This window comes from Ictidomys tridecemlineatus, chromosome 2 (assembly GCF_052094955.1).
Source record: "Ictidomys tridecemlineatus isolate mIctTri1 chromosome 2, mIctTri1.hap1, whole genome shotgun sequence".
In the NCBI taxonomy this organism is placed as follows: Eukaryota; Metazoa; Chordata; class Mammalia; order Rodentia; family Sciuridae; genus Ictidomys; species Ictidomys tridecemlineatus.
This window is the reverse complement of record NC_135478.1, coordinates 8,009,248-8,025,780: the sequence shown is the minus strand read 5'-3', so window position 1 is coordinate 8,025,780 and position 16,533 is coordinate 8,009,248. Positions and strand designations below refer to the sequence as shown.

The window sequence follows — 16,533 nt, the reverse complement described above, 5'->3', positions numbered from 1 at the left end:
GTTCAGGTCCGCCCACCTGGTCCTGCCCCTGGCCTCCTCTCAATGTCACGCTCCTGCTCCCCGCTTTTGCCTCTCACTCCCAGTGTCCATCTCTGCTCTATCTGCCCCTGTCCTGGCGTTGGCCCCTTCCCCAACTTCCAGCTTCACAGGCCCGGTGCCTCAGTTTCTCTGCAGATTGCTGGGTTCTTGGATGATTCTCCTCTCGCTCCAGGCCTTCCTCCTAACTCCCTCTCCCCGCACCCCTCTCCCACCTCCTTCCTCTACGTGGGAAACCTCCTGGGAGGGTGAAACTGACAAGCACGTGACGGACGCCCTCACCCCATCTCCGTGACCCACTCCCTGGATGGCCTGGGGTGGGGCGCCGGCTCCGGCCCGCGGCTCCCCCCGCCAGTGCCAGCTCCCGCCCCTCGGGTCCCCCGACCCGGCTCGCTCGGCGCCCGAAGACGAGCTGGGGGCGGGGCGGGGGGCGGAGCCCGCAACAAAGACTCGAGCGAGCTGGGGGGCGGGGGTGGGGCGGAATCCCGGCCGCCGGCGAGGCGGGGGAGGTGGCGTGGAGGGTCGCCCCTGCCGCGCGGGCGGGGTCGCGCCTGGTGGCGGTCCCCGCGCCGAGGCGCCGCTAGGGCTGGCGGGGGGACGGAACGCCGGGCTGGGGGCGCGTCATGTGGCCGCTCACGGTCCCGCCGCTGCCGCTGCTGCTGCTGCCGCTGCTGTGCTCAGGCCTCGCCGGACAGGTAGGGGCCCGGCGGGCAGGTGTGGGCGCGGGGGAGTCCCGGAGGGCAGGGGCGCGCGGAGGGTCCTCGGAGAAACGAGGTCGGGGTCTTCATGAGCCCCCCCCCCAGAGCCGCAGGGTGGCGAGGGACGAGGGGCGGGGGTCGCAGCGGGGGAGGGGCTGGGACATCCACCCTGGCATGGGGGAGTAGCAGGGGGACTTCAAATGCAGCCCCCAAGCCGGGATGGTTTGGGAGACAGCATGATCCCTGCTTTGGGGCTCTTAACCCCTCGGTGACCTGGAGCCCACACCCCGCCGTCTCTCTGGAGCTGAGTGGGGTGGAGGGGGAAACTTCGGGGGGCTTTAGGATGTCGCTTACCCTTCACTTCTCTATCATGGCCCAGGTGTTAGCTGAAGCCCCCCACTTCCCATCTGCACCCCCAGAGTGGGAAAGGGGGCGGGACTCACGTGTGAGTGACTGATGGGGACGTGTTTGAGGTGCTGGGGGGGGCAGGATAAACGTGTCTTTGTGTCGCTCTGGGTGTGACCGAGGGGAGTTTGTGTGTGTGGCCCTGCAGGTGTTTGTCCAACTGTAAGTGAGTTGGGGTGTGACTAGGAGAGGGTGTTTGTACGTGAGGGAGAGTCTGTGTGTGACAGTGGGTGGCTTGTGACCGGAGGGTTGGTGTGATGGTGAGGCTTGTGAGCTTTCCATGCGAGTTGTGAGTGTGTGTGTGACTGGCAGTGTGACATCAATTCAAGTGAGGACCGTGTTAATCCTGGGGGTATTTGTGCAGCCATAGCTGTGTCAAGGACTGTGTGTGACAGTGTTTGCCTGACCCTTTCCACACGCATGGGTGTTGAACAAAATGCATGTGACCAGGTGTGTGACTGGGTGAGAGCTGAGACGACCATGTGCCATTCTATACCTTTGAATAAATTACTCTAAAAGAGGGTTGGGGGGATTGTGTGTGCAAAAGAGAGCATCCACATACCCGTGTGTGCGTGCGTGTAGATTTCTTGTACACCCCATTCATGTTCTCACAGATGCAGGTCTGTCTCCTTGTGGTACCCCATTGCTTGGGCAGGTTGGGGAACCTTGCAAAATGTGAGGGTCCAAGCTTTCTTCAGCTATTGAGAAACCTCTTTTTCCTCCATCTTGGGGGTGGGAACACCCCCTATGGAGGGGCTTAGAGGGAAGCTGGAATCAAAAATAATGAAATAATAACTGCAAGCATTCCTAAGTGCTCATTATGTGAAGGGCACTGTTTCAAGCACATAGCCCCAAGGAAGGCATTTACTCTCCTCAGTGCCCTACTGGTGGATGCTATTGTTACCCTTAGAGATGGGGAAACTAAGGCAGAGAAAAGGACAGTCACTTGCTCAAGCCCAGACAGCTCAGGAGTCGCAGAGATAGGACTGAACAGAGGCAGTCAGGTTCTTGAGCCACATGCTCATGAATTGAAGAACTGAAGAATTCACTTCAAGGGTATGGATGGTGTCTGTGTAGATGTCACTAGGTGGGGTTTTCAGGTAGAAACTCAGAAGAAAAACAGTCTAGCACCTTCCTTAATCTGACCAGCAGAAGAAAGGAATCAGTGTGCGCATCCCCAGCGGGGGCTTGGGAGGATGGAGGATACATTCTAGACAAGAGGATTTTCATTTCCATGAGGAGAGGTTGTGGGGTCCCCTCCTCTCATTTCCCCATCTCAGCACCTACACACTGGTTGGGAAAAGGAGTGCGGTCCAGCACCTGGCATCCGGCTGCACACAGTAGGTACTCAATTGATATGTAAGCTGGAGAAAAGCAAAGAGGAACACATGAAGAGACGGACAGTCAGAGACCAAGAGGCACACACTTGAACTGCTGGGAAAAAATGAACCAGGGACGAAGCTGAATTTGGTTTCTATGAAGGGTTCTTGGAATCACCACCTGGGGACTGTCCCTCACCCCTGCCAGTCCCTAGAGAACGCTAGATTGCCTATTCCAAGTGGTGCCAGAGAGTTCGCCGAGAGCGGTGCAGCTAGGCGTGAGTCCCACGTACCTCATGGCTGGGAAGGAGTTGCTTGGGGGCGGGGCTAACTGTGTAATCATGGAGGCGGGGCTCAAGGGCAGGCTGCTGGGGGCGGGACTAATCAGACAGCCGTGAAGGCGGGGCTAAAGAGCACATGGGGCGGGGCCAAGATGGGGTAATGAGTTGGGGCTGGACTGATGGAGTCCTGCCATGGACTGCAGTGCCCCGGGTGGCCTCGTGGGGCACTGCATGGTGGGAAAACAGTTTCAGCCCCTGCTAACTCCCAAGAGAGGGCGCTCTGCCCCCTCTTCGCTCCATCGCTTCCTAGAAACCCCCCCCCACCCCCGCCACATCCCTAAAGGGTTTCTCCATGTATCATTCTTAGAAATCATTTATTCATCCTTTCAATCAACAGATATGATTAAACAATGGGGATACAGCCGAGACAAGTCATCCAATCCCTGCCCTCCTGGAGCTGACCTTCTGGCAGAGGAGACAAGAACGACCTAAATACATAATACCATGTAATGACATGAAGACTAATAAATAGGATGAAGGAGATTAAAGAGTGCTGGCGGAGCCAGGCACAGTGGGGCACACCTGTAATCCTAGCTACTCCGAGGCTGAGGCAGGAGGATCCCGTTGAGGCCAACCTGGGCAACTTGGCCAGACCCTATCAATAATAATAATAATAATAATAATAATAATAATAATAATACAAATGGTATAAATCAATATCAAAAATAAATAAAAAGTTCCACGATGTAGCTCTCCATGGTAGAGGGCCCCTGGGTTGAATCCTCATTACCAAAAAAAAAAAAAAAAATGGTAGGGAGGTCCTATTTGAGCAGGTGTGGTTAGGGAGGTTTATGGGGGTGGATTGGAGGCCACACCTGAAAGAAGTGAAAGAGGGTGCCTTGTGTGTCTGGGACAAGAGCATTCAAGGCAGGAGAGACAGCAAGTGCAGAGGCCCTGAGGTGGGAACAGTTGTGGGTGAGTGCCATTTGGCCAGAGAAGTCCAGAATGGCAAGACCACTCAGGAACTTGTGGGTTGTGGGCAGGAGTTTAGATTTATCTGTTGAATGAATGAGTGGGTGGACCCCCTACATACACACAGGGTCTCTTTCTTTCTCAAGTCATAAGATTCTTGTACACTAGTTCCCCCTCTAAATTAAGGAGGAGTACATTCCAAAACCCCTGTAGATGCCTGAGACTTGGTATAGTACCAAACTCTGTATCTACTATTTGACCCAATATCCCCTGCACATTCTTACACACCACCCATAATACCTGAGTTATTCTGTACTTGCATATTTCATTTATTTATAATCATTTATTTATATCATTATACTTAAGCTTTGGGACAATTATTGGGTAAAATAAGATACCTAAACACAGCACTGAAATACCAAGATAGCCAATCTGATAACTAGCAAGTGGGGTGCATGCGCAGAGGGGTGATCCACGTCCCAGGGAGGATAGTGCAGAGGTGTTCCAGGGTTTGTCCCAGTTGTTCTGGGTTCTGGTCATACTGTTAAGAATAGTGCGTAATTGGGCTGGGGATGTGGCTCAGTGGTAAAGTGTTTGCCTGGCATACATGCAGCCCTGGGTTCAATCCCCCAGCATAATAATTAAAAAAAAAAGAATAGTGTGCAATTAAAAACTTACAAAGCCAGGTGTGGTGGTGCACACCTGTAATCCCAGCAGCTCAGGAAGCTGAGGGAGGAGGATTGCAAGTTCAAAGCCAGCCTCAGCAACTTAGCAAGGCTGTAAGCAGCTTAACAAGACTGTGTCTCAAAATAAAAAGGCTGTGGATGCAGCTCAGTGGTTAAGCACCCCTGTGTTCAATCTCTGACACAAACAAAACAAGACAAAAACCAACCTTATGAATTGTTTGTTTATGGAACTGTCTGTTGCTAAGGGGGAACCAGTGTACCAAGGAGGATGCGGGGACTCCTGGAGCAAAGGCATTAAGAAAACCCATCTTCCTTACTTGTGCTTGAAATCCATGATAGGGCAGCACTGTTTAGGGTTAAGATGCTATTCTTCCTGAGCTCCTTTAGAACATGTGAGTGTCCCAGGTGGAGGGAGGTAAATGAAATGTTCAAGCCTGGTGGGGGCTAGGCCTAAGATAAGAAGCTGAGGCGACACCTAGTGGTGAAGTGAGGTTTGTGCAGGAACTTTGTTCCTGTGTGCGTGATGCTTATGCGTGTCGGTGCGTGTGTTTGTCTTAAGCCAACAGAAGTCAGGCAGTTGTTTCCAGTACAAAATTTAAGGGATTCAAACCTTTTTAAATTTTTATTTAAATTTTTTTGTGGTACTGGGATTTTAATTCAGGGATCCTCTACCACTGAACTACACCTCCAGCCCTCTTTGATTTTTATTTTGAGACAGGGTCTGGCTAAGGTGCCCAGGCTGGCCTGGAACTTGTGATCCTCCTGCCTCAGGCCTCCAAGTCAGTGGAACTACAGGCATGCACCACCACACCCAGCTAACCAAATTTTTTAAGAAAGGCAAAATTTATGCAAAATATCTAGGCACAAAATGTCAAAAACTTAAATAAAAATGGGAATCAATTCTGCCCCTGTACAACTTGCCTCACTTTAATCCTGGACCCATAGGAATTGTCTGTAGTATGTGCACGTGTTCAGCGACAGTGTATATGTTCAGGGACTGTCACAGTTGTGCCTCTGTATCTGCAGGACCTCCTATGATACCCAAATCTGCCCATGTGCAAGTCCTTTATGTAAAATGGTGTAGCTTTTGCATAGAACCTATGCAACCCTCCTGTAGACTTTAAATCATCTCTAGATGACTTACAATACCTAATAAAATGTTAATGCTATGGAAAGAGTTATCCTGTATTATTTGGAAAATAATAAAAAGTCTGTACATGTTCAATACAGGTGCAATTTTTCCCCAATATTTTTTTTTAATTTTATTTTATTTAGTTGTAGATGGACACATTACCTTCATTCCTTTTGTTTTTATTTTTATGTGGTGCCCAGGATCGAACCCAGTACCATACGCATGCTAGGCAAGCGCTCTACCACTGAGCCACAACCCTGGCCCTTTCCCCAATATTTTTGATCCAGCATTGGTTGAACCTGCAGAATACTCAGCACCAGGAAGCCTGGCACAGGGACATGTTTGTACCATAATTATATCTATGGATGTGTGTGCATGTGACTCTGTTCCCTATGCATCCATCATGTGGGTGGGCGTGTGTTTCTTATGAGCCCAGCAGCTAGTCTGGGCAATGGCTTTGTCTCCCCAGAATTCAATGTCAGTTTTGGGGAGCCAGTAACATGCAGTTATAATTTATTTGTGCATTCGTGCATTCATTTGGAAAGCATTCGCTGAGAACCCTCTGTTCCAAGCCTCTTAGCACACACCAAGGTCTGGGTGATAGTTTGTGCACTCAAGCAGTGGGGTGGAAGAGTTTACCTCTCTGGAGGTTTTGAGCCTGGCTGTGTTGGGAAGAGGGTGTCAGGGCTGGGGTTGGGGCTCAGTGGTAGAGTGCTTGCCTAGCATGTGTGAGGCACTGGGTTCAATCCTTAGCACTGAATAAAAAAATAAATAAAGGGAAGAGGGTTTCATGATGGGAGCAGAGTTTGATTCTATTATTATTATTATTATTATTATTTACCAGGGATTGAACTCAGGAGCATTTGACCACTAAGCCACACCCCCAAGCCTATTTTTGTATTTTATTTAGAGACAGGGTCTCACTGAGTTGCTTAGTGCCTTACTGTTGCTGAGGCTGACTTTGAACTTGCAATTTTCCTGTCTTGGCCTCCCTAGCTGCTGGGGTTACAGGCGTGTGTGACTGTGCCCAGCTTGATACCACTTTTAGTTAACAGGGCATCCACACTCCTTTCCCCCTGGGATGGAAACTCAATCTGTCCCAATTTTCATCCATCCAAGGCTCAGCCACAAACCAAGTCAGAACCAGGAAAGAGCAGAGAGTAGTCCGAATGGGTTCTCTGAGGTCTGTATGCAAAAGCTTATTTGCATGGCTCCCGGGAATCCCAGTAGTGGCTTGGTGCCTGTCCACGTGCACCTTACACACAGTTTTGACAATCCTGGGCAACTAGCATCTATCTGAGTCCAGCTTAGCAAATAAGAAGACGAGGTGTCAAGAAAGAGACCAGAAGGCAAACTCCGCTGAGATTTTGAATGAAGAGGCGAAGAGTTCCTCATCTTTTAGGTCCGGAGACAGCACCACAGATTCCCAGTTCTTTCTACTTCTCTTGTAACCCCTATGAAAAGGTCACTGAGAGAAGCACTGGGGTGTGGAGACATGTGACAGAGCTTGCTGTGGAGTGGCTTTCGGTCGACAGTCAGGGAGACAGATGTGGCAGGTGTGGTCCATTGTGCAAAATGTCAAGTCAGACAGGCTTCCTGGAGGAGGTGGCTCCAGGTGAGCCTGAGGGTCGAGTGCGTGAAGACGGGAGAGTGGACATTCCATGCAGAAGAAGGTCGTTGGCCAAGCTAACAAGACCTGGAAGCATGCGGTGTGTTCTAGAAACTCGAACTAAGGTGGAGCCTGGCGGGGTCCATGGGGAGGTGAGATTTGGAGGTGAACTTGGAACTAGAGGTTGTGATCTGACTATAAAGACATTGAATGCTGGGTTAAGGGTCTTAGAATTTATTGAGCTGACAGTAAGTCATAGAAGAGACGGCGGTGGGCAGGGAAGAGAGAGTCCAAATGAAAGATTTTTAAAATTTTAAATTGTGGGTAAAGTACAAATAATATATAATTTACCATCTTCACCATTTCCAGGTATTAAGTTCAGTAATATTAAGAAAATTCACACTATTGTGCAACAATGTGCAACAATGAAACTCATTTTGTCATGCAGAACTGAAACTCTGTACCTATTAATCACTTCCTGATCCCCCTCCCTCCCGCTCCTGGTACCCCCCATTCTGATTTCTGTTTGTATGAATTAGACTGTTGATTGATGTCTTTATATAGAATCACTTGTAAGAGGGACCCCGCAGGGCTGGGATGGTGGCTCAGTGGTAGAGCACTTGCCTTGGACGTGGGGCACTGGGTTTGATCCTCAGCACCACATACAAATAAATAAATAAATAAAGATATTGAGTCCATCTACAACTAAAAAAATATTTTAAAAAAAATAGGGACCACACATGGTTTGTCTTTTTGTGGCTGGCTTATTTCCCTTGGCAAACTGTCCTCACAGTTCATCCGTGTCCACAAGGATTATTTCCTTCCTTTTGAAGGCTGAATCATGTTGCATCATAAGGATGCCCACATTTTGTTGATCTATACCTAGACACTCGGCTGGCTTCCGCCTCTTGGCTATTACGGATAATGCTACTGAGAACATGGGTGTGCAAATATCTTGCTGAGGACTTGCTTTTGATTCCCTTATGTCTATACCCTAGAGTGGAGTCTGTGGATCCTATAGCAATTCCATATTTATTTATTTTAAAAAATTTAACCTTTATTTTATTTATTTACTTTTATGTGGTGCTAAGGATCGAACCTGGGGCCTCACCCATGCTAGGCAAGTGCTTCTCACTGAGCTGCAGCCACAGCCCCCATGTATATTTTTGAGGGCCCTCTGAACTGTTTTCTTCAGCAGCTGCACCCTTTAACGTCCCCAGCTATGGTGCCCTAGTGTTCTACATCCTTGCAAACATGCGTGACTCTGTCTGCAAGCTCAAGTCACAACATTTTTATTAGTGGAATAATAGATAATGCCATTTGACGTGCATTTCTTTTTAAAACCTTGAAAATTTGATTCATTAATATGGAACTCATGGCCACCAGCATTATAACTCACACCCAAATAAAGTTTATCTAACACGTGGCTTTTCTCAGAGCCTTGCACCGAGGAACACTAGACAGCACCTCGGACCCTGCGGGGGGTAACATTCAAGACATGAAGCCACCAGCAAAATGCACAAAAGTGTGGAAAACCGGACACTAAGTAGACTGTTAAAAATGTGCTCGTTTATGAAACAGGGCCATCTGGTTGTTCAGCCTCAGCTGGGAACCGGTGCCCAGTGCAGCAACATTTTGATACTCTGCACATGGCCACAAATTACCAAAAAAGTCCCAGCAGTTGGCCTTAGACACATAAATAAGTTGTGTCAAATAGGCAAGTTTCTCAGTAGGGAATCCGAAGCTGTCGAGGCTCCGCTCTGTAAGTCTAGGAATGGAACTGCTGGCTCAGGGGAGGTCCTCTGAACAGGCTTCCAGAACCCCAGAGACTCTTCCAGAGAGAGCCGCAGTTCCCCCTCCCACCAGCAGGGGGAGCCTTCGACGGCTGCGCATCCTCCTCAACACCTGCGCGTCTCTCTTTCCTTCCAGACACTCTGGTGGGTGCACCGTGGTTCCTCCTTGTGGACTCAATTTGCATTTTCTGAGGATTAATCATGCTAAGTACTTTTCACCTCTTGATCGACCTGGATACCCACCTTTTGTCTGTTCAAGTCTTTCGCCTGCTTCTCATTAGGCTGCCTGCTTTTTCCTTATTGCTTTGTAGGAAGGTGTGAGAATGTGTGTGTGTGTGTGTGTGTGAGTGTGTCCACATTGTATATAGACACACACAACCATAGCTTACATAAATATAAAACCAGAATTCGAGCTCCTGATTGGACATAAGGATGACAAACAGTCCCCTACTCTGTGAGTTTCCTTTTCATTCTTTTAATGGCTTCTTTTATTTTTTTTTTTATTTTTATTTTTTTAAAGAGAGAGTGAGAGAGAGAGGGGGACAGAGAGAGAGAGAGAGAATTTTAACATTTATTTATTTTTTCTTAGTTCTTGGCGGACACAACATCTTTGTTGGTATGTGGTGCTGCTGAGGATCGAACCCGGGCCGCACGCATGCTAGGCGAGCGCGCTACCGCTTGAGCCACATCCCCAGCCCCTTAATGGCTTCTTTTAATCAATAGAATTTCTGAATTTTAACATAGTTCAGATCATAATTTTTTTTTCCCTTCACGGATGGTGCTTATCAGTGGGTCCTGTTTTAAAAATCCTTGCCCACAACAGGATAATGAAGATATCCTTCCACGTTTTCTCCTAAAAGTTTTAGAGTTTGTCTCTCCCACTTAGATGAACAATCCATCTAGAATTGGTTTCTGTGCAGGGTGTGAGGTAGGAACCAACCTTCATTCTCTCCTCCCCATGAACTGGTTTAAATATCCCAGTACCATGGAGACTCAAATCAAAACCTGGGCGTCTTTGGGAAAGTTTCTTAGCATCTTTGTGCCTCTATTTCCTCTTATAAAATGGGAAGTATAGTCCTCTGTTCTGAGTCGTTACCTGTGCCTTGCTACAAGTGGTGCCTGGTACCTAACAGGAGCTCAAGACACATTAGCTATGATTCATATTACTCTTTTTTTTTCTTCCTGAGGATTTTTCTTGGGGTAGGCCCCCATTTCTTTTTTTGGGGTACTGGGGATTGAACTCAGGGGCACTCGACCTCTGAGCCACATCCCCAGCCCTATCCTGTATTTTATTTAGAGACAGGGCCTCACTGAGTTGCTCAGTGACTCACCATTGCTGAGGCTGGCTTTGAACTCATGATCCTCCTGCCTCAGTCTCCCGAGCCTCTAGAATTACAGGTGTGCACCACTGCACCCTGGCCCCCATTTCTTTCAGCGGTTCTCCGGCATGATACTCAGAATGGTGAAGAGAGGAAGAGACACTTTGTTGAGATGTTTTCTGCATCAGGATCCACTGGCTCGGTGCTGGGGAGGAGGGAGAATAAGGAGTTAAAGGGGAATAACCTCTAGTTTCTGACTGTGAGTACATCAGTGCAAGGACCAGGGTGAAGCCAGCGGCCTTCAGTCCTTAGAAGGCACTTACTCTCATGTTAGTGCAAGTGCAGGACACCTGGGAGGGTGGAAGGTCACAGGAAAAGTATAAGAATGTTCCTTGCTTTTTTTTTTTAAACTCAGGGGTGCTTGACCACTGAGCTTCATCCCCAGCCTTTTTTTGTATTTTATTTAGAGACAGGGTCTCACTGAGTTGCTTAGCACCTTGCTTTTGCTGAGGCTGGCTTTGAACTCATGATCCTCTTTCTAGGATTACAGGCGTGCACCACCGCACCCAGCTTGTTCCTTGCTTTTTAACAGCTTTATGGAATGTGGTGTACACAGCATGAAATTCGCCTGTTTACGTGTGCAATTCAGTGACTTTTCATAAATTTGCAGTTATGCAGCCATCACCCCAATCCCATTTTACGATATTTCTGTCCCCCTCAAAAGATCTCTCACTCCCCTTTGCATTCCCTCCCTACTGCTGACCCCAGTTCCAGACAATCGCTAATCTACTTTCCATCACATTGATTTGCCCTTTCTGGACACTTTGTACAAATGAAATCATAAAATATGTGGCCTTTTCTGTCTAGCTTTTATTTAGCAAAATATTTTTGAGGTTCACCCACATTGTATAAAATATCAATAGTTGTTCCTTTTGTGGCTGAAGAGTTCCCTTATATTGATGGACCAAGGTTTTTTTCTCCATCGCCAGCTGATGGGCATTTGGTTGCATGCCTTATGAATCATGCTGCTCTGAATATTCATGCTTGTGTCTTTTCATGGTTGTATAATTTATTTCTCTTGGGTAGATGGAATTGTTAGGTCCTATGATAGACTTATGTTTAACTCTTTAAGCAATTGCTACCCTGTTTCTCATAGTGGTTGCAACAGTTGATATTCCTAGTAGCAATGTCTGTGGTTCCAGTTTTTCCACATCCTCATCAATACTTGATACCATCTTTTTTATTTGGTGCCATTCTAATGAACGCAATGTGTCATTAGTTCTGTGAAACACACTCGTACAAGTGTCCAAAAATCAGGTGATTTTAGTGGTCTGAGCTCTAGGTGGAGATCTGGGCTGTAGACAGGCCTCAGGTAATAGATTGATTTAGTCAGTCAATCAAGAACAATTTCTTAGAGATGGGGATGAAGCTCAGCTGTAAAGAACTTGCTTAACATGCACCAGGCCCTGGGTTTGATCCCTATGATCACCCCCCCCACACACACACACACAGGAAGAAAGGGAAAGAAAGAAAGAACAACTTCTTGAGCACCTACTATATGACATGTGCTGTTCTAGGTCCTGAAGATTCAGCTGTCAAAAATATAGACATAATGGGGCTGGAGTTGTAGCTCAGTGGTTGAGCACTAGTATACTAGCATGTGTGAGACCCTTGGTTCGATCCTCAGCACCACATATAAATAAAGGTATTGTGTGCATCTACAACTAAAAAATAAACAAATGATTAAATATATATATGTACACACACACACACACACACACCCAGTAGTGGATCTAGTACGGAGTAGATCACTGCTGGGAGAAGCCTGATTGCCCTGAGCTAGGGCAGTGACACACAGCCCTCAGGGCGAGAAGATGAGAGGTATCATTGGGTTTCAAGTTTTCCTTGGGAAGTTGCAGTAATTGCTAGTGTGTGTGTGTGTGTGTGTGTGTATGGGGCAGGTCTTGAGGTCTCCAATGTCTCCACCTTCACGGTCTCTGTCTGGTTGTGTCTAAATGTATTGGAGTAATTCGTCTCTCTCTCTCTCTCTCTCTCTCTCTCTCTCTCTCTGTGTATATATATATATATATATATACACACACACACACACACATATATATATACATATACATATATATATATATATAAATATGAATATATATATTAATGACAGTCCTAGGGGTCTATGGTCTAGTGGAGGAGACAGACCATCAACAAATAGAAGTGCAATACAATAATATCACATGGTGAGGGTACTGGTATTTAAAAAATAAGTAGGGTAAAGGGTGAAGCTTCATGAAGCAGATGAGGTGGTCAGGGAAGGTCGTTCAGAAAGGATGGCCATATTTGGACTTGGGGGTAAGTTCAGTGGGGAGCGTGTGCTTAGCAGGCATGAGGCCCTGGGTTCAGTCCACAGCACCCCTTCCCCAAAGACCATATCACTCAGGGTCCAGTCAGGGGAACAACCATTCAGGTGGATCAGGGAGAGCGGATTTAACACAGGGGATTGGCTAAGTGGGAGATGGAGGAGTTGAGAAGCCAGATGGCATAATCAGGGAATCCAGCTACAGGCCTCGGCAAAAAGCTGCTGGAGGAAGAAGGTCTTGTGGGGCCACGGGGGGGGGGGGTTGTGGGCACAGTCACAAAGCACCACCCCCACACAACCCGGGTAGAGAGGAGAGAAACCGGGTTTCTCCCTCGGCATTCTCCAATCTCCCTCCAGTGCCTCCCATTGGTTGAATCTAACAGGAAGTCAGTGCGCAAAGGAACCTGGGAAATGTAGTTTTTTCTGCAGAAGGGCATGGCATGGCTCTGACCCATACAAGGATATAGAATAGACACAGAAGAAATAGAGGAACAAGCCTGTGGGCGTCTGTGGTAATAGAGTTTTGGGTAGAGAGCAGCTAGGGCAAAGGTCCTGAGTGTGCCAGGTGGAACCAAGGCCTTGGGGTTGGGTAGGATGGTCCAGATGGAGTGTGCCAAATGTGAGGGGCAGGGGCAGGACAAAGCCCAGAAGGGAGATGCAGACATCTGTAGGTAGGGACCAGGGACCAAGAGGCTACAGAAGTGGGAAAACCAGGGAGTGATAAGGTGTGTCTGAAATAAGGGAAGAAATGGCTTTCAAGAAGTAGGGGAAAGCCAGGACCAGTGGCACTACTACTCTGGAGGCTGAGGCAGGAGGATCCACCGGCTTAGCAATTTAGAGAACACCTGTCTCAAAAATAAATAAATACACAAATCCACATATAAAGGGTTGGGAATGTAGCTTAAATAATTAAAGCTCCGTGCAAGGTAATTGATGCCTTTGGGGAGAGGAGTTTGGGGATCCTGGAGGAGGTGGGAGGCCAGGAGGTGCACCCAGTAGTGGATCTAGTACTGAGTAAATAGATCACTGCTGGGAGAAGCCTGTTACACTGAGCTAGGCAGTGACACACAGCCCTCAGAGGGAGAAGATGAGAGGTATCATTGGGTTTCAAATTTTTCTTGGGAGGTTGCAGTAAATGCTAGCAAGTCCATTTTTGGCGTTCAGTGCTAATAAATGGAAGTTTTGTACAAGTAAGCAAGGACACTTTTTTTTATCACTTGCAAATAATAATAACAATGGCATTAACTATTTACGAAAAATGTACCATGTTCCAGACAATGTACAAACCGCTTTACAGGCACTGTCCTCCCTCTCTGTCCCCCTGCCTCACTCTATTCCGACCACACTGGCTTCTTTCCTATTCCTTGAACAGTCCTGCCCCAGGGCCTTTGCACTTGCTGTTCCTGATGCTTGAATTCTTCTCCAGATATCCAAATAGCTTCCTCCCTCGCCTTCTTAAATATCTCCTTAACTGTAAGCTTCCTCAATTTAAAATCAACTCTCCCCTCCGTAGTCCCTATTCCCCTTCCTCAGATATCCTATTTGTATTTCACTTTGTTTCTTGTCTGACTCGCCCCACAGCTCCGCGAAGGTAGGCATTTTTGTGTGTTGTTCTCTGGGGTGTAGTCGATGTTGGATAGATCACTTGGTTCTCAAGGCAGCCAAACCATTTACCTGTAACAGAGCCATCAGCCCTCACAACCACCCATTTTGCAAATGAGGAAACTGAGGCAGAGAGGAGCAGTCACTGCTGGAGGTCACGTAGGTGTCGGATCTGCCTCTCGGGGTGGTCGGGCTCAGAGAGAGTCCTGGACCCCCACTTCCACCGCCGGGTTCTGCGCTTCTCCAGGGCGAGCCCTCCGAGAGCGGCCGCGGGAAAGGCCTGAGTCATCGCCGCCTCCAGACGGCGGCGGCCGCGGGCCGAGGGCGACGGCGGCGGCGGCGCGAGGTGATGCGGGGACGCCAGGAGGGGGCGTGAGTGCAGGCAAAACAGAGGAGATTCGGCCCCGCAGGGCACTCCTCCCCGCCGCCCGCCGCCCGCCGCCGGCTGGTGCGTGGGTGGGTGGCGGCTGCGGGCTGCGCTCCCCTCTCGGCCGAGAGCCGGCCCCGGAGCCGTCCCGGGCCCTGCGGGAAGAGGGTCCCAAGTCCAAGTTCCCCGCCCCCACCCCGAGTTCAAGTTGAGCGTCGCGGGCCTGGGACTGGCGGGCCGAGGCGCCTCCAGGGCGCTCCCCGGTCGCCCTTGGCTGCGCAGGGAAGTCCTCCCGGGTGCCCAAGTGACCCCGGTCACCGCTCCTCCAGCGACGAATCGCGCCTACTGCTCCGGGCCACGCCACTCTGGGCTTCCCTCGTCCCGAAACTCACGAGGGACCCCAGAGTGGTCCTGGTACCGGGGAAACCCCTTCCCCGGGGACCCCAGGCTGCCCGATCGTGGGGGCGCGCGGGGTCGGCCCACGCCCCCTGCCCGCTCGGGGCAGAGAGCCGGGTTAGAGTTCTCACAGCAGTCGGTGCATGGGGACTTGCGACCCCGGCCCGCGCCGGCTTTGGTGGTCGAGATGGGGCGGCTGTCCCCACTCCAGACGCGGGGCGCCGCGGCGGGGACCTCGGAGGGGCTGCGCGTGGAGGGTGGCACCGGGAAGCCCCCGGTGGGGGAGTGGGGATGCCGCCGGGGGGCGGGGCTGGGGATGCCGCGGCGTGGGGGTGGGGCGGGTGGGGACGCCGAGGGGTCCCCGCCCGGTGGGGCGTTCCTGGCCGGGGGCTCCGGGCCGAGGGGAGGGGGCAGTCGGCCGCCCCCCGCCCCCCGCCGGGCTCGGGCCGGAGCCGTGACGTCACGGCGGCTGGAAGTGCCCGGCGCGGAGGCGCGGGAGGGGGTGGGGGCCGAGCCGGCGCTTTATAAAGCGGAGCCCGCGAGGCGCGCCGAGCCGCAGCCCGCGTCCCCGAGCCCCCCGGCCGGCCCCGGCCCGGCCCCCAGCTCGCGCTCGCGCCCCTGGGGCGGCTGGGTGGTGAGGGACCGAGCGCCTGCCTGGTGGCCGGCGGGACCAGGGACGCTCGGCGGGTGGCCGCGGGGCATGAGGCGGGGGGCGCGATGTCTGTGCCGCTGCTCAAGATCGGGGCCGTGCTGAGCACCATGGCCATGGTCACCAACTGGATGTCGCAGACGCTGCCCTCGCTCGTGGGGCTCAACGGCACCGTGTCCCGCGCTGGCGCCTCCGAGAAAATCGTGAGTGGCCGCCGCGCAGGGGGCGCTCCCGGGGGGCGTGGTGCCCGCGCCGCGGCCGCCGCCGCAGCCCCCGGGGGCCCCGCACCCCCGACCGCCCGGCGATCCCGGGCGGAGAGTGCCCTCCCGAGGGATGCCTGTCACGGCTCAGTGGCGGGACACCGGGCGGAGGGGCCCGGGACCCCCAGCTGCCTCCTCCGCGCGGTGCCGCGTTGTTATTGTCATTAGGATCGGGGCTGCTAGAGAGCGGGTCCGAGTGCCAGGGCTCGCTCCGGCCCGGGCGGAGGCGGCCAGGGCTGCGGAACTGAGCCCGGTCCCGGCTGAGTCGCGCGGAGCGGGAGGGGTGCCTGGGGCTGGGAGGGAGCCGGCCCCTGCATGGGGGCGGGTCTCGGGGTCTCCGATGTCTGCACCTTCAGGGTCTCTGTCTGGTTGTGTCTAAACGCATCGGAGTAGTTCGTGTCTCTCTCTCTCTCTCTCTCTCTCTCTCTCTCTCTCTCTCTCTCTCTCTCTCCCCCCCTTTTCTTTCTGATTGCTTCTCTGAGTCTATTTACGTCTCTCCAATCTCTTTCTATCTCTGTCGCACTGTCTCTGACTTTGAATCTCTTTTTGTCTCTTTTTCCTCCCCTCCTGCACCCACCGACCCTAATCCCACCCCAGCATCTCCCTGATCCTTACCTGTCTAACATGCGCTGAATATTTATCCC

The 16,533-nt window shown here is 51.0% G+C and overlaps 1 protein-coding gene across 4 annotated transcripts in view; it reads left to right on the top strand.

Moving 5' to 3' along the window:
• The first annotated feature begins 534 nt into the window (after positions 1-534).
• Positions 535-16,533, top strand: part of Olfm2 (olfactomedin 2) — a 60,930-nt gene continuing 44,931 nt past the window's right edge. For 2 of the 4 annotated variants that reach the window (XM_078035599.1, XM_013363273.4), the window contains exon 1: positions 535-731. In XM_078035599.1, coding sequence (XP_077891725.1) covers positions 660-731 — 72 coding nt within the window. In that variant the 5' untranslated portion in view covers positions 535-659. Of the gene's footprint in view, positions 732-15,529; positions 15,833-16,533 lie in introns of those variants that run through there. The other 2 variants (XM_078035596.1, XM_078035600.1) reach the window with 2 other exon arrangements.